Raw genomic sequence first — 24,654 nt, forward strand, 5'->3', positions numbered from 1 at the left:
TTTTTATTTGTTTTAAGCGTAAAACAATATCGGCAGTTAACAAAACATGGTCAGAACCTATGTCCGCACCAGGGTACGTGGTGACTCTCTTTACGGAGTTCCTGAATCTATGGTCTACTAACACATAGTCAATTTGGTTCCTGACAATATCATAGATTGTTCCATCCTGAGGTGATCTCCACGTATAAAGCCTTCTTTTCGGGAGTTTAAACCAGGTATTTAATACAACCATATTTTTATCCTGGCAGAATTCATATAGTCTATCACCTCTTTGATTGCTTATGCCTAAGCCATATTCACCAACTATATGAGAGCGGCGACCTTCACCAATTTTGGCATTTAAGTCTCCAATGACAAAATTGACTTCTCCTCCATTCAAACTTTGCAATGTACTGGCTAGTGAGTCATAAAAAGATTCCACATCACAATCATATCTCACTTCCGCTGTTGGTGCATACACTTGAATAATATTCATGTTGATGGGTTGACAGTGTAATTGTAATAATATTATTCTGTCCGAGATGGGTACAAAATTCTTAACAAATTTTACATACTTCTCCATGACAAATACAGCAACTCCGTTTCGACGGTTTCTGTCCTGTGGGTCACTTCCTGAGTAGTATAGATTTCCCTTCTCATGTTGGTGTATGTCGCTGCCAGTCCATCTCAGTTCACTAATTCCAAGAATATCTACTTTTAATCTTTCCATTTCCTGTATTGCATTATCCAATTTACCGCTGTATAAACTTCTTACATTCCATGTTCCTAGTCTTATTTTTGAATTCACTATTATGAGCCGGGAGATTCTTTGCACCCCTGGCCCATTTAAGGGCCGCCCGGGACTCGGGGCCATTGGTTGGTTTCTCTCCATAGTGATATGCTGGGAAAAGATACTGGAGTGGTTTCCCATTGCCTTCTCCAGGGATTTTTCTGTAGGGGTTACCTTCCCTTAGCTGAGCTGATCCGGTTTTATGGCGCTGGAAACTCGCCATTCGCCCTCTCCTTATCAGCTACGACCATGATGTTAGGGTCAGTGGTCATATTGCCCGGGACTCGCGGGATCATACAGACCACTCTAGGACGCTAAGGAGTAGGACTTACTGGAAATGTTGCTGATGTTATTGCAAGATGGCGTATCACGGTATTTTATAGGCCCACATCCCCCAGCAGGAAAATGTTCCACCGTGGCCTTTCCAGTCATTGAGCCCCTATGTATGTTTAATAAATACTTTTAATGGGTACTTTTACCGGGTATTTTTGATGGGTATTGATGGAAAATTCGTGGGGAATCTGTGGGTAGATATTATATGAGTCCAGCTTACAAATTACTTATTCTTAATCAAATCTCAGGTCGGTAAAAAATACTTTTGAGTATTTTGTAACCAGCATTTTTACTGTACCTGTACTCATTGTACCCAGTAACGAAAAGTACTCACAGGACCCATCTCTAATGTAACGCCCCTGGAATCTGTTATAATCGTAAGTACAGTCTATTTGTTCAAAACGATGTTTTAATATCAATAAATGTAAATAGGCAAAAGCACATCTGCAGTTTCAAAAATTGAATAATCTCACTTTTCAACTTTCCACCTCAGATATTGTTAATTGTTATTTCTGTTCCAATCTGAATCAACCAAGCTTCATTTGTGTAGATACATACTAAGTTAATAGGAAAACAATCTTAAATAAGTTGCAGTTATAAACAATTTACTACGGCTTCCTTTTTTCCCAGTGACCCTTTGATTTATTATTTCTCAATCCATTTTTGAACTCCTTCTCACTCCAACTACCATATTTATTATTGTAGATGCCTTTATCATATATGATGAAAAATAATATGCAACATCCTACCCCGGTTAAAAAAAAATAACGGTTGAACAACTTTGCGCAATTTCTGCTCTCTGTTAACACCAAGTCCCAGCTGTCAGTTTAAAAAATAAGACATTAAAATCTCTGTCTTTTGTACTTACCGCCTCCGCTTATCGAGAAAATTCTCATCAATACGAGATATATTATCAAATTATTAATCTATTATCATGGAGAATGATGTCATAGACTCTCTGGCCGATATTGGGTACGTTATTCATTCAAATACTCGAGATAAATCACGTGTAATCTCTCCAAATCAATACTTCGAGGTTAGGATTCTTGCCGTGTAGGCATATTAATTATTATGACCCATCTGCGAAATATGACAGATTTGCTGACATTTCAACACCGCAGATGAACGATATGTGATTTTTAAAACAATTATTACACTTTTTATTACAATTGTACTTAATAATACATCATACCGGCAGAGATATTTCGTAAAAATCTTCATTATTTCAACGTAGTTTTTATTTTGCAGTTTATAAAATAAGCCACATTTATTGCAATTTCGACAACGAAAACGAAGCATTTCTAATTTCTAAAACAATTATTTCACATTTTGATATAATTTTGTAAGTAATAACGTAGTTATTTACAAGAAAACAACATTGTTTTTAGTTTGTAAAATATGCCACTATTATTGACTTTTCAACATCGAATTGTGAATTTTAAGACAGTGATAATAGTTTTTACTGCAATATAACGTGTTCATTAATAATTATGCAATACATTGTACTTACGTAGGTAGTTATTTTAATAAAATCTTCCTTATTTCATCATCGTTTTTAGTGGTGACCGGGTATGTAATCAAAATTACAGTTCAACACACCCACAAAAAGTGATATAAAGTCATTAAAAGTGATGAAACAAAAACTAGGTTACATAGGTAAATATTTAACCTAGTTTTTGTTTCATCTTTTTTCATGACTATTAACCAGAAATTTCAACAATATTAAATTTACTAACTCTTGACAGGCCAAGATGCCAAACAAAATATCTGTAACCAAGTGGGTCTTCCGATGACCCCATGCATTTTTCTGTCTTATGGGCTTTTAAACTATAGAAATCCCAATTATTCAGTCAATTATTATTGGTAACTTATGTATTTGCTCAGAAATACGTAAAATACTAAAATAATATGTCAAGTATTCAAGCTAATATAAGGAGGATAGTAATTTTGGGTATAACTACCTACTACTATGAGATATTGAAAGAAGGGTAAATGCAGGTAACTCCGTTAATGGAGGACTGAACGCAGTTGGCGCCAACAAAAAATTGTCAAAAGAAGCGAAGATTAGCAGTCCACAATGGAGTGCTGGTACCTACCCTGATGTATGGAAGTGAGGCATGGAACTGGCAAAGAAAGGATGAAAGTAGATTGAATGCTGTTGAAATGAGATCCCTGAGGTCTACGTGTGGTAAAATGTGTGATCGTGTGAGGAATGTGGAGATCCGCAAAGAGTGCAAGACTGATGTAAGCGTAATGAGTAAGACTAAGAAAGGGACGCTTAGATGATTTGGGCATGTAGAGCGAATGAGCGAAAATAGGAGTGTAAGGAGGATATATGATGCAAATGCGAATCGTAGCAGAAGTCGGAGACGCCCGAGGAAGACATGGCACGACCAAGTGAATCAGATACTCGAGTCGGGCCATGTCAAGAGTCAGAATAATAGAAGAGTATGTATGAGACTATGTATGAATGTGAATGAGGCAAGAAGTGTGTGCCTTGACTGAGTTGTTTGGCGGTCCGTCCTCTGCCTACCCCAGCGGGGAAACGGCGTGATGGTTAGTTAGTTAGTTAGTTACCTACTCCTCCACTTGGCTGCGGGATGTTTAAACTGTATATTTTGCCTTTGTTAAAAGTCAAGTTGAGTATAATTCTCCTGTCTGGAACAATATTCCCCATATTACAATATTCATGTACAAGCTATTGAAAAAATATAAAATAAATTCTTACGATTTCTAAGTTTTAAAATGGCTATTCCAGCAATTTTTTTGAACTACAACATTCTTTTAAATGATACGAATACAAGGAATTTAAGGAAATTGTCAGACAGAAGGATTTTCACTGTCTATACACGGTGTCCGGAAACTCGTAGTACAAGCGGGAAACTGGAGAATCTACACCACATGGGGAACCCAAAAAAACATAAAGTTTTTTGATTTGAGCATTTTCAAAAAAAAAAAAAAAAAAACCAAAAAAAAATATTTTTCGGCTATTTTAGGGTTAAAGTTTTTTCTGGTGTTTAGGGTTGAATAACAGATGTTTTAACCCTGCAGAGCAGAAATATTTTATGATTACACCGGGTTAAATGAAGGGTGATTTCAAAATAATGCTTCAAATCCGAGTTTCTTCATTTGTTTTACTTTCAAATAGTTTTAATTAGTTGGGTACTTTGATCTTCAGTAATAATTTATAAGAATTTGATTAAAAAAAAAAATAAATCAACTTCAAACTCGATTTACTCGATAACGAAAGCTCAAATAAAAAAAAAATATACTACAAAATCGACTCCAAATGTGATGTAGATTCACCAGTTTCCCGCTTGTACTACGAGTTTCCGGACACCCTGTATATTAGCCTGGGCCGCCACTGTATGGCGAAAAAAAAAATTGACTTATTTCAATAAGCGCTACCGATAAAAAGTTGTCTTAGGTCTTTATAGTTAATAAAAAATAAAAAAAGTTATTGAATGTTATCATTTTTAGGTTCCATTTTGCGATCGAAAATTGATTAAAATACATTTTTTGTGAATTATTCCCAAGTGATAAGGTAATGAAAGAGTTATAATTAGAATTTTCACAATAATTTATTTAGTATTAAATGCTGTTTCAACATTAAGAATTTAACTCATAAATATTACAGATATCGTATAGAAATAAACGTAATCAATTATTCCGGTATGAAATCACGCTTAGTTTCAATTTTTGGCATATTTTTTCTGGAGATTATGGTGGTAGTAATAAGGCCTTTCCTGTTCTTCTTGCCACACACTTTCGAAGATGATTCAGTTACAACCTTTACACAGCGTTCTACCGATTGTGTATGACAGGGGAATTTCTCAAATTTTATGAAAATGGAACTGATTTCTGAAGTTAGGTTAAGATCCTCCAGGTCTTGTTTTGTTACACCTTCTAAAATGGGAGGATATGTGATCGGCGTATCTTGCCAAGATATCGTATCAATATAGCATTGTGTAAAAATTCAATGTTGGTACTTTAAATGTTCGGAGCTCTGTCCGGGAAAACTCTCTGGCTTTCAACAAACGTCTTATCCCAAGTTCTTTGAGGATAGGCGATTCATCGGTTATCATTGATAAGAGTAAATTTTCCGGATGAGCGTAGTAAGCATTTCGCTGTATTACGGGATAAATGATGGCTTTTAATTCGTCCGGAAGATAGCGCGAATAGTTTATCATATTATAAATATGCCTCGCTCCATCTTTGCACGACCCATGTAGTTTTATATGAAACAACATGGGAACATACATCCTCATGATAAATGTGGTTAGTATGACCAGATTTTCTGATGGCGTTGCGCATCCAATATACAGTCGTAGGATACGACGCGTTGTAGTAAGCCATCGTGCATGTGACATCACTCCTGGGTTTCTCCTGGCAATATCAGGATGACAACGTCCGCTGGGAACTGTTTTGAAAATATCGAGCAAGTATTTTTGATCGGTGCTTAAATCAGCATGCAGGACATCGGTCGAGTACTCCACATCAATATTTAAAAAATATTGAACAGGCAAATTATGACAATTATGAAGAGCTGAACCTACGGGGCCGGAAAAAGCACGAGGTCCAGTAGTTGTGCCATCCAATAATCAAATGGCGTAGAAGCAGCTCGTTGCAATGAAAAGACAGATCAGCCACTGTACTGGACGATTTAAGTATCTCTCCATCGCTCGAATCTCACCACCAGTTGTTCCCGTGTTAACATTTGTACCATCACAACCAATTGCTTCTAAATGGTCAAGTGAAATGTTTTGACAAGCAAAGTATTCTATAATTGCTTTGGTTATATTAACGGCAGTGCCTGACCTAGGGGTAATATGGGTCAAGAAATGAGATCCTGGTTCCACGATTAACGACACGTGTTCTTCAAGTACCGTGCATTTATAATATTTCTGCCCTTTTTTTATATTAACCAAAGTCTTGTCCTTTCGACCATAAAAAAATAATCTTACTTACTTTATCCCAAGTCTTTGATTTCATGAGTATAGATCTGGTACGCAGACGTGCGTGACACAGTCTATTTTTATCTATTACTTTATTAGTATTATCCTGCGTTATTATGTTGCAATCATTTAAGACGGCAGAAGCGATTGCTGCACCAGCTCGATCCGATATCCTGAACCTGTCAAAGATCTTGGAGAGAACTGTAAAAGATGGAGATTTGCTGGTCGTCGGAAAAGCAGTGGTATTAGTCTTAAATAACCTACTTGATTTTGCGATCGGAGAAGATGATTTTGATGTTGAAGTGGAAGATAATGATACAGTGTCTACAAATTCTTTTTTTTTCACACACCTGGTATTTATTTTAGTGAGATCTTTTCTCTTTCTCTTCATAGATTTTTTCATTTGTTTCGTAGTCGGTGTATCAACACTGCCGATGAACATTTTTCTCTCACCTCTTTGGTCTTCCAAAAACTGTTTTTCTTTAAGGGAAACTTTCCTTGCTTTCGAACAAGTACAATCTTTACATTTACAAGAACAAATATCGAACAGTAGGGAGCTTGTTTCCTTAAATTGAGATACTTTTTTTTTGAAACAGGAACTGCGGGCGGGAACGTTTTTGTGTCGTATTACTACAAAAATAATAGATTCTAGTTATATACAGTAAAGATACATACTTTATTAAAGAAGATTTCATAAATGCACATGATTAAACTGATCCAGAATACTTTATAATGAGACTGAAAAAAACTAATTTTTAGCATATTTTCTCCAACTTTAAAGGCAAAGTGGAGCCTTAAGATATTTTTTGATTTTTTTTAAAGTATATTATTTTGATGTTTTAGATACAAAGACAACTTTTTATAAATAGCGTCAAATGGAATTCTGAAGAAAAAAAAATCGGCCCACACTACTGTATATGTCTATATAAAATTCTAAATGGTGCATCTGAGAGTCCAGAATTGCTTGCATTGATTAGCTTTTGGATTCCACCACGTAATACTAGAAGTCGGGATTTATGTCAGTGGAGAAATTCTGGAACTAACTACCGTGTGTACTCCTCATTGCCCAGAATACTGAACAACAAATACAAAATATTGTTACTGAGGCAGTTCAATTATGTATTCATAAATAATGTATAATTTTTACTATTCCTAAGTAAATATCCCTAAAAAAGGCGTTAATAAGTAAATAATTGAAATAAAAAAACTATATATTTTTTTAAAGAAAGGCAAACATTCCTGGTTTATGAATAAACTGACAATATTTGAAAATCTTCTGTTACCACCTACCACCACAGTAAGCGGAAAATGTTGCTTATATCGTGAAGGAGGACTTAAGCTGAGGAATTAAACGCACGACGCCGGGGTGGGACCCAAATGCGATGCCAACTCAGCCACTGACCAGTCAATGAACTATTCACCATCCCGTTTCGCCACACAAGCCTTAGCACTTTTCGTAGGACATGTGCTTTATATGTAAAAAATAATTTTTGATTGTTGAACAAACTCACCAATATTATTTTAGTCACCTAGATATCTTATATAATATAATTTTGTGTATTTATCTTTTTCTCTTAAAATGTAATTGTTATTTTTTATATTTTCCTACTAGATGTATGAAGAAATTTGCATACATCTAAATAAAGATTCAGAAACAAACAAACACTGCCTTGACATGCGCTCCTTGCTTCATTTGCATTCATGCATCTCTCGTACATACATTTCTGTTATTCCAACTCAAGTATTCGATTCGCTTGATGAGGACACAATAAAAAATTATTTTTGTATTTTAATTTCAGTTATGACGGCCCTCTCACAGTCCCCGATGCCTTCGAGACGGCTCTGTCCCTGGGGCCCCGCTCCACGCAGTTCACAGCCCTGGTGCACGTCCTGACTACGGAGCTGCGGAACCTCTGTCGGCTCGAGGAGTCGGTCTGCGAGACCGCTAGCCCCGATGATGCCAGCACCTTCATTCTGGAGCTGAGCTCCTTCCTCAAGGAGCTGGGCTGCCCGTACCTGTGCTTGGTTACAGGTGAGAAAACTATCTTTACCATAGACATCCAAATTGACAGACCAGCCAGGGCCCCTTTCTGTGATTTGTCAACAAATGAATCAGACGATAAACAGGCATCTATCGTTGTGAAATCACTATTTAGCCCTCGATAATAAAATCTGCTTACGAATTACTATTTTTTAATTTTTTATACATTTGCACACAAGTTGCTGCCAGCGTAAAAAACTTAACTACAAATCCCAAATCGGGTAAAGCGAAGTTCTGACTTGTTTGACAGAGATATTGAAAGAAGGGTAAATGCAGGTAATTCCGTTAATGAAGGACTGAATGCAGTTGGCGCTAACAAAAAATTGTCCAAAGAAGCGAAGCTAGCTGTCCACAATGGAGTGCTGGTATCTACCCTAATGTACGGAAGTGAGGCATGGAACTGGCAAAGAAAGGATGAAAGTAGATTGAATGCTGTTGAAATGAGATCCCTGAGGCGTATGTGTAGTAAAACCATGTTTGAGGAATGTGGAGATCCGCTAAGAGTGCAAGGCAAGATTAAGAAAGGGACGCTTAGATGGTTTGGGCATGTAGAGCGAATGAGCAAAGATAGGAGTGTAAGGAGGATATATGATGCAAATGCGAATGGTAGCAGAAGTCGGGGACGTCCGAGGAAGACATGGTAAGATCAAGTGAATCAGATACTCGAGTTGGGCCATGTCAAGAATCAGAATAAAATCAAAGTTAAAATCAAAGAAATTATTATTAAAATCAAAGAAAAATATACATGCATCTATGTCTTATGTGTGTGTGTGGGTGTGTGTGTGTGTGTGTGCGTGAGTGAGTGTGCGTGTGTCTGTGTGTGCGTGTGTCTGTGTGTCTGTGTGTGTGTGTATATGTTTGTAAATTTTAAAAAAAAGAAGAAAAAATAAAAACTTCTCTAAAAAAAAAAACAATCACATTGATCTCTATAGATACATTTAACAAGTTTGAAAAAATATATATTTTAAACACCACTGTTTTATCCTTACACTATAATACCCACGCTCAGGCTTCGCCTTTGTGGGATTTTTTTGTTACTCTTTCATTCTATATTACTATGTATGTACCTGAATTGTATATGTATCAAAAATTTTGTTAATAAAAAAAAAAAAATAAAAAAAAGAATAATAGAAGAGTATGTATTAGGCGATATATGAATGTGAATGAGGCAAGAAGTGTGTGCCAAGACCGAGTTGTTTGGCGGTTCGTCCTCTCTGCCTACCCCTGCGGCGTGATGGTTAGTTAGTTAGTTAGTTCTGACTTGTTTCCAAAATTGAATATTTTGTTACACTATCTAGTTAGGCATTAAAATTTAAGATTGTCTGTATGAATTTAAGAATCGGGTAAAGAAAGTTCTGAATTGCTTCCAAAATCGAATATTTTGTTACACTATTTAGTTAGGTACTTTTACAAATGTGTTATAATTTACTCACCTCACTTATTTTTGCTTCTCTGCGCAACCCGATTTGAAGGCAGTTCAGTTAGAAATGAACATTCAGACCCTGCGCAGTTAAGTCCCATGATGGACCGCGCTGCAAACCGTTGCCTCACGTTAGCGAACTCAATTTTTCTGCGCAGGGTCTGATTAATTCAATGCAAGCATTCAAAGCATTCTCGAATCCTCATTTTGCCAAAAATATGGTCATGTGGTTTGCCTCCAGTTTGTCAAAATAATACCCAAATTTCTTGTATTTAAATGTCTATGATCTTTGCCTTTTTCTTTAATCGATTTCTCATTGCCGAAGATCGTGTCCCCCACTCCAATTTTCCTAGTGGACAAGACTCCAACACTCCTCGCAGTCCTGTGTTACATGGAGAACCAAGGATATGGAAGCCTGTGATTCTCGACGAAGTCATTCCACTCAAACAGCTAGTGGTTCGACCCACTCGTTATTCGTGTGGAATGACTTTTGACGTTTGGCGTATGTAATTATGTACCTTCGACGAGACTCAAGAATAAGATTGTCGACCAATGTATGAACTTTCGACGGCGATTGCGAGTGGCCTGGAATGGAGAATCGATATCCAGATCAACGCATCTGTGACCTTTTCTCCCAAACATTTTGCCATGACTATGAGTTGCTCCAGATTGGAGTTGTCAGTTCTCAGCAAGCAACATGTACAAAATATCTATTGTAAATGGGATCTTATTACATAATACCGCCTTCTTCACAACAAAACTCTTTATTAAGACCAGAAACTCTTATAATTGGAAAGGAGTGTGTAGGACTGCCTGGAGGCCAACGTCGTCTCTTCTTTGCTCTCTAAATCTCTGTTGCGAGAAACCTAACTACTATCCCTCCTCAGTTCTGAACTGGAGTCTCTAGCGCCGGTCTGCTCTTGTACTTATTTATTTATTGATTAATTAACAGACTTACGTCCAATATATTACAAAGCGACACGAGATTTGGGACAATGTACAATGCAAGAGTAAAGAACGGGGAAAACATAAGAAAATAGAAATGAAATAGAAGTGTCATGTCAAGTCAAGACCTTGCTAAAACTAAAGTGATACAAAATATCCTCAATTGCATAGTGAGCAACAAAAAACATTCTGACTTATGCCAAAAAAATCAAGGTCTTGACGTGAGTTGACCATTCTACATATTCTGGACAATGGTAAATTATAAGCATAATTAGACGAGTGTTGATTGAGGAAGAGCAGTTCTTTATTTCTGAGTCTACGAGAAGGTATATTGAATGAGATGAGTTCAAGTAATGTAGGTGAGTCAATAAAATTGTTGAAAATTTTAAAGAAACAAATGACATCAGATTTTTTCCAACGGTCTTCTAAAGGAGAAAGGTTTAGAATTTGTTCAATTTCATAATACAGGGTGGCGCAGATGGATCGGGTGGTTTTAAAATACTTATCAAACTGTCAATTTTAAAGGTATTGGATTGAAATAAAGTGCAAAACGTGTAGTTACAATGGAAGTTTATTAACAAAAAACAAACGAGGGGGCCAATGGGTGGTTTTGAAGTGGTGGTTTTGAAGTGGACTGTACGTCCCCTCATTCACCGGACCTCACGGTATGTGACTTCTTCTTATGGGGCTATTTAAAAGCAAGGGTGTACATGAACAAACCCCGGACCATTCAGGAGTTGAAGGCAGCAATTCACAACGAAATCACATCAATTCCTGGTGATGTGCTTGAGCGGGCAATGCGGAACGTTAAGGACCGACTCCAAGAATGCGTCGCTCGAGAAGGAGGGCATTTGATGGATGTAATTTTTAAAAACTAACTTTACTAATTTTTTGTTAATAAATTTCCATTGTAACTACACGTTTTGCACTTTATTTCAATCCAATACATACCTTTAAAATTGACAATTTGACAAGTATTTTAAAACCACCCGATCCATCTGCGCCACCCTGTACAAGTAATTGCCTCTTTCTAATCGTAGCCTCCTAGCAATCCCTTTTAGGAACCGATGTTGAACGGACTCAATATGACGACTATGGATAGCATAAAGAGAGACCATATAACACAAGCATATTATATAATTATTATTGTATTTGTTCCAGGTCACTTGTCCTCGCGACTGCAGAAGAAATCGGATAGACTTCTTCTCCTGGACTATTTGTTGTCAGAACTGATGGCCGTCAGAATGGTGGCCATCGATAAGCCCCAGGAGCAAAGTTCCGCCATGGATGTTACCATTGTAAGTCGCTAACTACCTAAACATCACACCTTTTCCCTGCTAGAGTAGGCAGAGAGATGAAGACTCAACATATATCTGTCCTGACTCCACTCTTTGGATTCAATAACATCCCTTGTCCAATATCTTTATCCTTCTCTCTCTATCTATGAACTACATACTGTTATTTTTCCTTGATTTGTTATTCTAATATTACGTATGTACTAAATGTAATTGGTCGACATTATACACGGTGCCCGAAAACTCTTAGTACAAGCGGGAAATTGATGAATCTACATCACATAGAGAAACAAAAAAAGCTTTTGGAGTCGTGTCTGCGCTTTGACGCATTTTAAAAGACATTAAACAGCTGATATTTACATTTTCAAATTCGTCCTAAAAAATTCCCTGTTCGAATTCGATTTACTCGAAAACAAAAGTTATACCACAAGATGTTCAAATGCGATGTAGATTCACCAGTTTCCCGCTTCTACTACGAGTTTCCAGTCACTGTGTATAGTACATTTAGTGATTCAATAATAAATAACGTATTGTATAAATAAAGTAGGCTTTTATAAAAACGTGTGTGTTTTAATTGACTCAAGTTTTCAAAACCAGTTCCCGACATCAGACTAAATTGCACAGCATTCCAAGAATGTAGGTTCGGTGCGTTGAATGCTCTGTCCCCAAACTTCGCAACGTCCATAGAAACTAAGCGTGAGTTGCCAGTAGAACAAGAACGAGTGGTAAAAGAGGCGGTGGTAGAATTTGACAGCAGTATATTTCACTAAAAAATAATAGTAACATGTAATGCAGGTAAATTAAATGAAAACAGGATCATACCTGTATCTCCCATTTTTTCAGTAAAGGGAGCATATCCGTCACTCCACGATACATCGAAGCCGTAAATAATTTTTTAAATACCCTTCACTGTTTTTGTGTCAACCTTACAAACCTATATTATATTCAACAATGGTTTTGGCCGGTCATTATTTTTCAAAAACAATTTAATCGCAGATTTTGATTGCTACTCATTTTTTTACAAGTTTTTAACAGAGCGAAATCGGGGCGCAGTGCTAATACTGAATACATACTGTCATGTTTGTACGAGTATCTTGATTTGTTGCGCTCTAACATCTAGGGGTAGGCAGAGAGGACGGACCGCCAAGCAACTCGATCTTAGCACACACTCCTTGCCTAATTCACATTCATACATACTCTTCTGTTATTCTGACTCTTGAAATGGCCCGACTTGAGTATCTAATTCACTTGATCGTGGCATGTCTTCCCAGGACGTCCCCGACTTCTGCTACGATTCGCATTTGCATCCTATATTCTCCTTTCACTCCTTTATTCGCTCTACATGCCCATAAATCTAAGCTTCCCTTTCTTAATCTTACTCTTTACACTTACATCAGCCTTGCACTCTTTGCGGTTCTCCACGTCACTCACACTCATCTAACATTGTTAATTAGTTCCAAATCCGTTAAGCCTAACTAATTCATTCCAAACGTTTAGTATTACGCATGTCTAACGTACTGTAAATGAATTGCCGTAATGAGGCTGTCTCTCTCTTTTCCCGTTTTCGAGCGAGTGCCCACAATGAGAACACATAATGTGATGTCACGTCTTCGGCAAGTCTTGTACGGAGTTGCTAAGGTTTAAATGATATGTCGGGAATCCTTCATGAGTTGAGGGTTAGTTCGTATATCGATGTTTGGCTCACCTATTTTCTCGTTATTACTGTGCTATTATACTTTTTTTTTCTATTACTGTACCGATATAAAATCTTATGTTACCATGGATGTTCAGAAATGCATTGCACAAATGCACTAAGGCAGGGACCGCCTCTTTTAAAAAGATCCATTCTCATTTGGATGCAAATGTTGGCCGCGTATTTTCGGAACACCTTAGATTGAACCTAACTAGAATTGTTTCTCCCCCAGCATGAGACGCCTACTGCCAAAGACCTGAAGGACATTCTGTCAGCCCTGAAGATGAGCGCGCCGCCCCCAAACATCAGTGTGAGTGTGCTCTTCCAGAAGCTGAAAGAGAAACTCACCAAAGTACTGCAGCAGCAAGGTTCAACTATCCTTTATTTAAAAACTAACTCAAGTCCCCAGGCTTTACGTAGAGATTTTCTAAATAAGATGTAGACATTCCATTCCTATTATTTTGAAGTATGCAAAATTTCATCAAGAAGTATAACAATTCTGCTTTAACTCTTGGTGTGCTGATGCAAAATTTTCACCGTGCTGCATCTGATTCTATTTTTTTATCATAACTTACTTATGTTTTTTTTAAATTGTATGGTCTTACTGGAAAATGTGTTTACATATTTATAAAAGCAATATATAATCTACCATATGTAGTTCCCTAGAATAGCTAGTTATATTCAGAAAAATGATTTTTAAACATACCTTAAGGATATGCTGGCGTTCAAAAAGTTAAGGGGTGGGAAAATTAATGTGGGTGGATTTTAGATATCTCATATAGACTGTGACCTTCCTCTTGTTTTGAAGGTCAAGTGTGCAAAATTTCATCAATCACGGAATAAAAATGTAGATTTGTATTAAAAACAAAGCCCGCCCGTCACAGATACTCTTTACATAATATACTGTGTAGTCTCAAAATGTGTAACGTTTATGTTGAAAGGTTTGAACTGACTACAAATCCGGTTTCGTAAAACTGCAAAAATGAGTGAAGACAATAAATTATAACACATTTGTAAAAGTGTCTAACTAAATGGTGTAAAAAAAATTCGACTCGAAACAAGAGATTTGTATAAAGGACTAGTAATTCGTAAGCAGATTATATTTTTGAGGACTAAATGGTGATATTACAATGCGAGTCGCCTATATACCGTCAGATTCATTTATTGTCAAATCACAGAAGGGAGATGGTCACAAAATTCAAAATTTTAATGCAAATATAAAAAAAAGCTCACGTTTTCTGTAACTAAAATTACTAAAACGAAAAAATTTATAAAAATTCACGCATTTTATTAGACAAATGTATTACAAACATTATTGTCACTTCAATTTTTTGTTGTTTCATGTAAAAAATTCACAAAGTTTCTTTTTTTTTTAAATTGCTCTCGGAACCTTTTTTTATCCATAAAAGTGCAGATTTTAATTCTTCTATGGTTAATAATAAACTATCTAACTTCTAGATTTGAATATAAAGCGTGGTGTTTTCTCTTTCTAACACCATTTAGATGTCTTATCATGAGAGTAAGGGAGATACAAGGATTTCCTTGAGACCGTAAGAGTTGTTCCCAAAAGTTAGCTGCTACAAATTATCCTGAAGGGTTAACCTTTACTTACCCGATGGTAAAAATGAAGGGGGGTCATTGGGGCCCCGGACGGCAGCCAGTGGAGTTTAATGTTTACCGGTATATTATCTGCAGGTCCCGACTATGCAGGAAAGCCCCTGTACAACCAGACCCTGACGGAGAAGCAGTGGAAGCAGGTGGAGGAACTCCACAAGCAGATGGTGGACGAGTACCGACTGAGGAGAGAGATGCTCATCACCCGGCTGGACTGCACCATACAGAGCTTTGAGGTGGGCTAACAAACAAATACATTTAATACAAGCCACTGCTGGCCACAGATGAAAACACCACTTCCAATGCATTAGCGGAAAACACTACTTACAATGTACATACTAGCGGAAAACATACTAGCAGAAAACACAACTTAAATGTAAGTATATACTAGCGGACAACACAACTTAAAATGTACATACTAGCAGAAAATACAGCTTACAATGCATTAGCGGAAAACACAATTTAAATGTACATACTAGCAGAAAATACAACTTAGAGTAGTAATTAAAATAATTCATTATGATAAAACACTACTTACAATGTACATGCTAGCGGAAAACACAATTTAAATGTATATACTTGTGGAAAACACAACTTACAATGTACATACTAGCAGAAAATACAGCTTAGCGTAGTAATTACAATAATTCATTTTGGGAAAACACTACTTACAATGTACATGCTAGCGGAAAACACAATTTGAATGTACATACTAGTGGAAAACACAACTTACATTCTACGGACTAGCAGAAAACACAACTTAAATGTAAATACTAGCAGAAAATACAGCTTAGCGTAGTAATTAAAATAATGCATTATGGGAAAACACTACTTACAAGGTATATACTAGCGGAAAACACAATTTAAATTTACATACTAGTGGAAAACACAACTTACATTGTACGGACTAGCAGAAAACACAACATACAATGTACATACTAGCAGAAAACACAACTTACAATGTACATACTAGCAGAAAATATAGCTTGGAGTAATAATTAAAATGCATTAGTGGAAAACACTACTTACAATGTACATAATAGCAGAAAACGCAACTTACAGTGTACCTAGCGGAAAACACAACTTACAATGCACTAGTGAAAAACTGCCCGATACGTCTATCAAAAACAATATCATTCGTGACTTGGACCAAAACCTCCTAGACACTGAATCAAATTAGCCTCCTAACTTGTATGGGAACCTCCAAAAAAAGTTTTTTTTTTTTTTTAATTGACCATTTTAAGATATTTTAATAAATAAGAAAAAAAAAATTTAAAACATAAAATTTTGTAAAATCCCATACAAGTTAGGAGGCAGCTTTGAATGAGTGTCCCAGCCTTGTTATCTAGGAGGTTTTGCTTGGACAGACCATATTTGAATACAGTTTCCCCAACGCAAACGCAGTCAATCATTCATACTTACCAGATAACTTTACTAATAACGAGACAAGATGTAGTGGTACGGCACTACTCGAGTCGGACGGTGTCAAGTAATACTTATTACACAGTGCCAAGCGCTAAGGTACCTAGGTCGTCATAGAAAGTACTGGAAATTTCGTCCGTTGCTCAGCGTTACGGGTGGCAATGTTTGTAGACATAACAACTAGAATGTTCGGGAACATTCTTAGGTGCAACTTGAATCGAATTGGCACCTTATATAAGCGACAGCGGGAAGGTACTCAGTCAGTCTACCACGCGCTATGTTTGAACGTGCTAATCAAAATAACTTACTCCTTTCGCGCCGCGATTACTTAAATAATTCTCGCTGTAATAAATCTTTTATAAAATATTACATGGTTTACTTTCAACACTAACAACATCTTCAACCTTCACAACAAAGATAAAATAAAAGGTTAATAACAATAATCACTTATTTTTAACCTCTTTTATTGTTTAGATACAACCGACATGTTTCCTGAGCAATCCTAACCTCCTATAGTCGGTATTTGTAATTTTGTTTTAAGTAAACCCTCATGAAGTAAGCATCGAGCATCAAAAGTGGTTAAAAATAAGTGATTATTACTTTTAATTAAAATGGTGCCACAAAATAAGTTTGCTGTGTTTGACATAGTTTAGGTTAAGTTAGATTAGGTTTGTTTCTTTCTTCCGGCATATCATGTAACCGATACCTACATTGTCATAATATGTGATTCCAGTGGCAAGGTGACAAGGGCAACAAGAACGAGCGGATCGAGGCGGTCTTCCGTCCGCTGCGCCAGAAGATGAAGGCGCAATCTGCCGTGCGGCTGAGCGACTTCCTGGCGGCGCGGAGCAGCCTGCTCGCCGTCACCAAGACGTCGGACGCCGCCTTCCGGATCAATACCAAGAGCCGCGTCAACACACACATCATCGGGAAGGTGATGAACTGAAAATAATCCATTAATGGAGGACTGAATGCGGTTGGCGCTACAAAAAAATTGTCGAATGAAGCGCAGCTAGCAGTCCACAATGTAGTGCTAATTCCAGACCTGATGGATGGAAGTGAGGTGTGAAACTGGCAGAGGAAGGATGAAGTTAGACTGCTTGCTGTAGAAATGAGATCTGTGTTGTAAACCCAAGATCGTGTGAAAAACGTCGCAAAGAATGCAAGGCTGATGTAAGCGTAATGAGTGCGCCCTAAAGTTTATGTTTAGACTTATGGAATTCAATACTTTGTTTGTGTGAAAGCAATATGAAACAGTGCATTACCCTTTGACCTCTCTATCGGGACTCTCTCGAAACATGGCCTTGCACCGCAGTGGGAAGTATGGATTCACTCCTGGACACACTGACCCCCAGTTTCCTACCCGCCCCTCATACCTATTTGCTTCTCAATACTTCCTTTCCTTAAAAAGAACCTCCATAAAGCATCCCCAAAAATGATATTGGCGCCGAGGGAAATTATTTTCCTCAGGGCCTCCTGTGTGGAACTAATGTTGTATGTTACATGTGGGCATGTAGAGCGGATGATCGAAGAAAGGAATGTAGGAAGAAATCAGGTTCGCCTGAATAACTATCAATTAACCACTGAGACTTATAACTAGTCACTTATAGTAGTCCCAGAGAGAGGTTGAACATGACGTCATCATTCTAGTATATTATTGTCTTTTTCGTGTTCATACGAGCCCAAATACGACCTCTATCTTTGACTACTATACAACTCAGATTTATAACTAGTGACTTACTACTAAGATTTATAACTGGTAACTTACAACTATGATTAATTTATAAATAGTAACTTACAACTGAAGACTTAACTACTGAAACTTATAAGTTATAAATAAACTTATTATAGTCATTCAAAATAGAGCCATAAGGAATATATATATCATCTACAATGGGATACACATGTCAAAGATGTATACTCACAGACACAAATACTTCCTTTTACCGTTCTGCCAAAATATAACATCACAACTGCCATTCTACAAATAATTCAACACTCCTCACACACCAACACTAAACCAGTTTTTAATTCCGACACACCAGCACAAAATCAAATATACTTATCGTCATCTACTTACACGACTAAATTAGGAATTATCTCCTTACAATACATCGCATATAAGCAATACAACGCATTACCTATTACATAATCTAAAATTTCCAGCAACAAACAAAAAAAACATTGGCAAAAGCTCTTAAAAGCTATTTCCTCAGCAGTTTTATTGAGTGACATATTCTTTCTTTGGAACTCCAAAAGAACTTCCCAAAATGAGTTTTTTTTAAACTCACTGGGAATAATATATTATAAATATATTGTTATTATTTTGTAATGTATAATCACTAAATAAATAAACTAGTGACTTATATCAAAGACTTACAGCTAGTGACTTACAACTAAGAGTTGCTTAAAACTAATACATATTTAAGTAATAATATATACATTTATATAGACAATAACTATGTAATGGCTAACTATTGCAGGTTCCTGACAGAGGGGGACGACCTTCAGAGCAGCAAGCACCGCCTCCTGAGATGCCATCGTGGCAAAACCAGAGATCACAGGTTTGTAACCTTTATTACACCATTCTAATTAACTAACCATAATGAGGACGTCCCGCCAAAAAACTTGGTATTGGTATATACTCCCTATTGGCAACTGACGAAAATTATTCAGACTTACGCCAATAAGATCAATTTGTGTTGACAAGTCTCGACATTCTTGATAAAGGAGATGGTATCCATTATTGACTCCACCACTTTGCATTTCATCTATCTGTAGATTTGTTTGTGTGTTCCGTATCAGGTCAATCTTGTCTATGGTGGCCATGATTGATACTACCTTTTTATTTTGTGTAACCTTATTGAAGGAATACTTTATTTACATTAACTTTTTACTTTGTGTAATTTTAGTGAATGAATACTTTATTTGCATTATCTTTTACTTTGTGTAACCTTAGCGAATGAATACTTTATTAACATTAACTTTTTACTTTGTGTAACCTTAGCGAATGAATACTTTATTTACATTCAGTTTTTACTTTGTGTAACCTTAGTGAAATACTTTATTTACATTAACTCTCTACCACTTACTAATTACCACATGTTTATTTGCAGGGAGGAGGAAGGGGTGGCCAGGGAGGAGGAAGGGGGGGTGGAGCCGGGGGAAGGGGAGGTTCAGGATTCGGGGGACCAGGGGGGAAGGTGCAGGGGGGTTGGAACCCACAACCGGCGGATCAAAGGTAATTATTGTTCATTCTTACCCTACAGTGTCACCATACTGCCAAAAATGAATAACTGACAAATTAATTACAGTTAGTAAGGTTAAGATGTTTCATCAACATCATATTTGATGATCATCAAATCGACATTCAGCGCCATTTTCAATTATTGACTTTTGAAAAGTCCCCGTTTCTCGATTCTCAGTCCATTTCAATTTTAAAACAAATGGTGATATGTAGCTGTTTATTTTTACATATTATCAACATGACATGATTACATAACATGTCCAATGTGATTATATTATTAATTATTTTATTGTGATGTTTTATAATTCCAGATCACGTGGAGGAGGTCAAGGATTCCAACAGGACAGCCGAAATAATCACCAGGACAACTCCCGAGGTCACCGGGGAGGATACAGCGAAGGCGGTCGAGGCGGTAATCGCGGCGGGTTCAGCGACGGTAATCAGGGCGGATACAGCAACAGGGGCGGATACGACAACAGGGGGGGTAATCAAGGCGGATACAGCGCCGGTATTCAACCCGGATACCAGGACAAACGAACCAACCAAGGCGGTTACGATAACAACCGAAGGAATTCCGGCGGTTACCAAGGCCAGGCGGCGTATCAACCTCCAGACCTGCAGCACAGCCAGAGTTTGGACGCCGGCAACCAGTCAAAAGGGAGATATCAGAATGAGCACGACGACCGAAGCGACAATACCAACTATTCCCGGGGAGGTAGGGGGCGCTCCGTCTACAACCGCGGCGGTCGTAATTGACACTTGTTTTGTTCTAAACTTTGCTACAATCCAAAGTGTTTCGCCATCTTGTCACCAGATAGTATTGAATGCTATCTTTTAGTCAAATTTAAAATTATGATCTGTATTTTGTCATTAGCTCGTGTAATAAGAAATAGATTGGTTAGATTTTCTTTGATGAAGCTGGATTCTGATACCAGCGTCACTTAGCGGGTCTAATTTCCTAAAAATATTATATTTTTATTTTTAAAAAAGCTTGCGTTAAAGCAGACCCCACTCATACAACTCGTTAAACTTTACGCAAACCAAAATAACCGCGTATACATGGTGTTTGATTCATATAGTGGGAGCACTATTTCTTCTTCACGGGCCTTCTGGCGTCCAGCTTTGTATTTGCAGGGTCTGCCCTACGCAGATGCAATTGGAGCGGTCATTGAGGATTTTACTAACGTCAGGCGCCGGTTTGGCTCAGGGCCGGCCCTGTGTACTTCGGCATTCCTCAAATTTTCCCGTTATACTGTCTTGCCTTTTTGTGTGAAGTCACGAAGTTGTGGCAGTATCCTGTCAATAGCCCTACTAGTTCCCTCGGTGAGTTTCAATCCATATTGAGTAGCTAGATTGAGATTTGGATTGTCTATGAGTTAATAACAATTATGTAATAACATTAATCCAATACAATATTACATTTGTCTTACAATGTGGTCCAGGAACCAAATGAGCCGTAAGAACTGGCATGCGCTGTAACCAACATTATATATATTCAGCCTGACTGACCTATACTTACAATATCTAAATATAAAATTGTTCCTAACCTAACCTAACCTCATTTACTGCACCGAGTGCAATGATAATTATAACCTTGAAAGCTTCGTTCGTTCACTCACAATGCTTGCAATAAATCATGCAATGAACATACCTTATTTCCTCAGATTCGTTGTGCGTATAGCCTTAATATTACAAAATCATCACTTGCAATGATCAAGCTTGTCAAGTCGTGCAATGATCATGAATAAAGCATACCTTATATCCTCAGATTCGTTGTGCCTATAGCCTTAATGTTACAAAATCAGCACTTGCAATGATCAAGCTTGTCAAGTCGTGCAATGAACATGAATACAGCATACCTTATTTCCTCCGATTCGTTGTGCGTATAGCCTTAATATTATAAAATCAGCATTTGCAATGATCAAGCTTGTCAAGTCGTGCAATGAACATGAATACAGCATACCTTATTTCCTCAGATTCATTGTTCATATAGCCTTATTATTATAAAATCAGCACTTGCAATGATCAAGCTTGTCAATGTGCTATGAACATGAATGTAGCATATCTTATTAATTGGGATCAGTGCATAAATATAGTATTATATAATCAAGAAAATTAAATACGTACTACAATCATACTTCTGATATAAATAATAATAATAACTAAATTGAAGACAATATCAGCGACTCTTAAACGATAATTTGAAACAGAAAAAGATGCAGTCGCATCTAGGAATTGAACCCAGGACTTCAGCCTTGCCGAGGCCTTGCTCTACCACTGAGCTAATCCGACCCTAACTCCTTCGGTCATATTTAACTGTATCATACTTCGACTAAAAATTACCAAAATCATCTTAATTTTCCCCATCGCTAATATTGTCTTCAATAATTAAATATTACAATGTACTCATTATGTTAATCCAAAAATCACCTCAAGGGCATATTTATTAACAGAATATTTAGTAATATTTAAAACAATTTCGATGTTATAGGTATTGAAAATAATATTATTAATTATCATACAATTTTTGTCTTTGAGTTTTTTCTTACAAAAATTACATATAATTTTTCATCACAACATTTTGTATTTATAATAATTTTTTTAAACATATTTAAGGACTATTTCTCGAATCGTAATTATATTATATCAAATTATCAAACATATTAAGTTGTCTGTCTGTAATTGCAACTAGGGTTCAATGAACTCGGAAGCAAGTCATTTTCAAAAATAAAACTGACTGTGTCATACTCACCTAGAATATAATATTTTTGAACACAAAATTATTTTAATTGCCATTTTCAAAATTGGAACTGATTTGTTGTAATTTTTCACAGGTCTCCGCTAGTATCTTAAACCTGTATTATTACATAATAATATCATAAGTTTTTTTTTGTATTTCTTTTGGAAAAGAACTCCTCGATGGAACGGATCCTGTCAGTTTTCAAAAGGAAGTAAGTCGTTACCCCGCTGTGTAATTACAACTCGATCTGTCCAACTGCTAGTTGAATATTTTGCCCAACAATCTACATTTTATAAATGCCGCCAAACTAGATTTTTTTAATACTATGAATTTGTACAAAAAAAAAATCGGTAAAAATATACCTTTTTTATTTTATATTATGAAATAGAGAGAATTAGCATCTCAGATATAAATTTAATTACATTCGGCGTCACAAAAATCGCACCTATTGCAAAATCTTATAAGACTATGAGAAATAGTTAGGATGCAGGCGAATTCTCCAATTAATTTTTGTTGTTTGTTTTTGGGGTGTTATGCCGTGTTGCGCTAACTCCTTCTTTAGCCGACGTTTCGGACAGCGTTTCAGTGTCCATCATCAGGGCAGATCCGGTAGATCCGAAGATGTGTAAATTTTGGTTGTCGAGTTTGTGCTTATTTGTTTGTGGCCTGGGCCCGTCCAAGTGCGAAATGCCAACGGAAGTGGCGGAGTAGCGGAGGAGTTAGCGCAACACGGCATAACACCCCAAAAACAAACAACAAAAATGCTTTAGACAGTGAGAATCTAAAAACTTACCTCTCCAATTAATGTTTTTTTATTAACTATATCTGTGTTTTATCTGATAAAAAAATAAAAAAGACAATAAATCAGTTGTCTCTTGCGGATGTGCAGCGTCATCTCCCTGATCCACTCCTCCAGATGAAGCCATCAGTCTCTTGAAACCGTTGGAAAACCCGTCAAACGGTAAAACGGCTAAATCCCTGATTGCAGCAGTGCCACCACTTGAGCGGCTCCATCAGCAGTGGTGTCCATTTTAAGTGGTTGTTTTCCAGCGCTAATTACTCACGTGTGTTCTCTTCAACGTTCAGGTAGAGAATGACATACATTTAACTTCAAATTCTCCTTTTATAGCCCTGAAAGATGACACAAGTTGTGTCACCTGTAAAGAGTATATGCGCAACATTTTTTTAACGTCCCGTACTAGGAAAATTAGTATCGTTTTTGAACTGAAACTATTGTCCGATAAGTGGTCGTTAAATGTACTTTCAATTGATATCAATATTGTTTGCGTATTATTATTGGCTCGGGTCTCGGAGAAACTTGCTCTTGAAACATATTTTAGAAAATGTGCGATTTTTGTGAATTTATGTATGAACTTTTATTTATTTTTTTATGTTTTGACCATTTTGTTGGTTGTTTTTTTATTGATGTTAGTTTTGCTAGGGCATTATTTTGTGTAGTTTAATATACCTACCCGTATACTCGAGGCTTAACAATGTAACCTAAATAGAAAAATAATTATACACTCCCTGTGTTTAAGGTTTTGAAATAAAATATAATTAATAAATTTGTAATGACTTAAATTAATTATTTAATCATGCCATATTAAGCAATAATTTATTTAAAAAATACAACAACAATACATCACCAAGTATAACACAGTAATGGCTTTAGCCGTGTTTGGTGACCAGATCTGAACAACCAGGTACTTTCTGACCTTCACCATCTCCTGCCCTTCAATGTCACAAAATACCCCAAATAGGGATGTCAAAGTCCCACTGGCAATTCCGTACAGTAAGGAAGTTGGGTCTTGTTTTCATCGCGTGATTGTCCCAAGGTAAAACACTGTTCAAGTAAATTTTTATTCATAGACCAATCAAGGGAAGGGAAACAAACCAAGTGCGCAGAATGCGGGAGGCGGTGTGAACATCTCTCATATACAGGCGACTCACATTGTAATATCACTACAATTTAATTTTGAAAAATAAAATCTGCTTGCGAATTACTAGTCCTTCTTACAATGGTAACACATTGCTGGCTACGTAAAAAACTTGACTACAAATCCCAAATCGGGTAAACAAAAGTTTTTGCTCATTTCCAAAATTGGAAATTTTATTACACTATTTAATTCAATACTTTTACAAATGTGTTATTAAGTTCCCCTCTTAGCTCATTTTTAGCA

General features: G+C 36.7%; 1 protein-coding gene across 1 annotated transcript; it reads left to right on the forward strand.

The window, feature by feature from the left end:
- Positions 1–1,934: 1,934 nt before the first annotated feature.
- On the forward strand, positions 1,935–24,339 carry LOC149409505 (protein FAM98A). Its single transcript, XM_089649630.1, has 9 exons — positions 1,935–2,074; positions 7,857–8,089; positions 11,625–11,761; positions 13,684–13,819; positions 15,147–15,301; positions 17,221–17,421; positions 18,971–19,051; positions 19,604–19,728; positions 20,046–24,339. Exons 1-9 carry the CDS (start codon positions 2,037–2,039, stop codon positions 20,488–20,490), a joined length of 1,551 nt encoding a protein of 516 aa, XP_089505756.1. The 5' UTR covers positions 1,935–2,036; the 3' UTR covers positions 20,491–24,339.
- The last annotated feature ends 315 nt before the right edge of the window (positions 24,340–24,654 follow it).

The sequence above is a fragment of the Hesperophylax consimilis genome, chromosome 30 (genome assembly GCF_061612785.1).
Source record: "Hesperophylax consimilis isolate HC1 chromosome 30, BYU_Hcon_1.0, whole genome shotgun sequence".
Classification (NCBI taxonomy): Eukaryota; Metazoa; Arthropoda; class Insecta; order Trichoptera; family Limnephilidae; genus Hesperophylax; species Hesperophylax consimilis.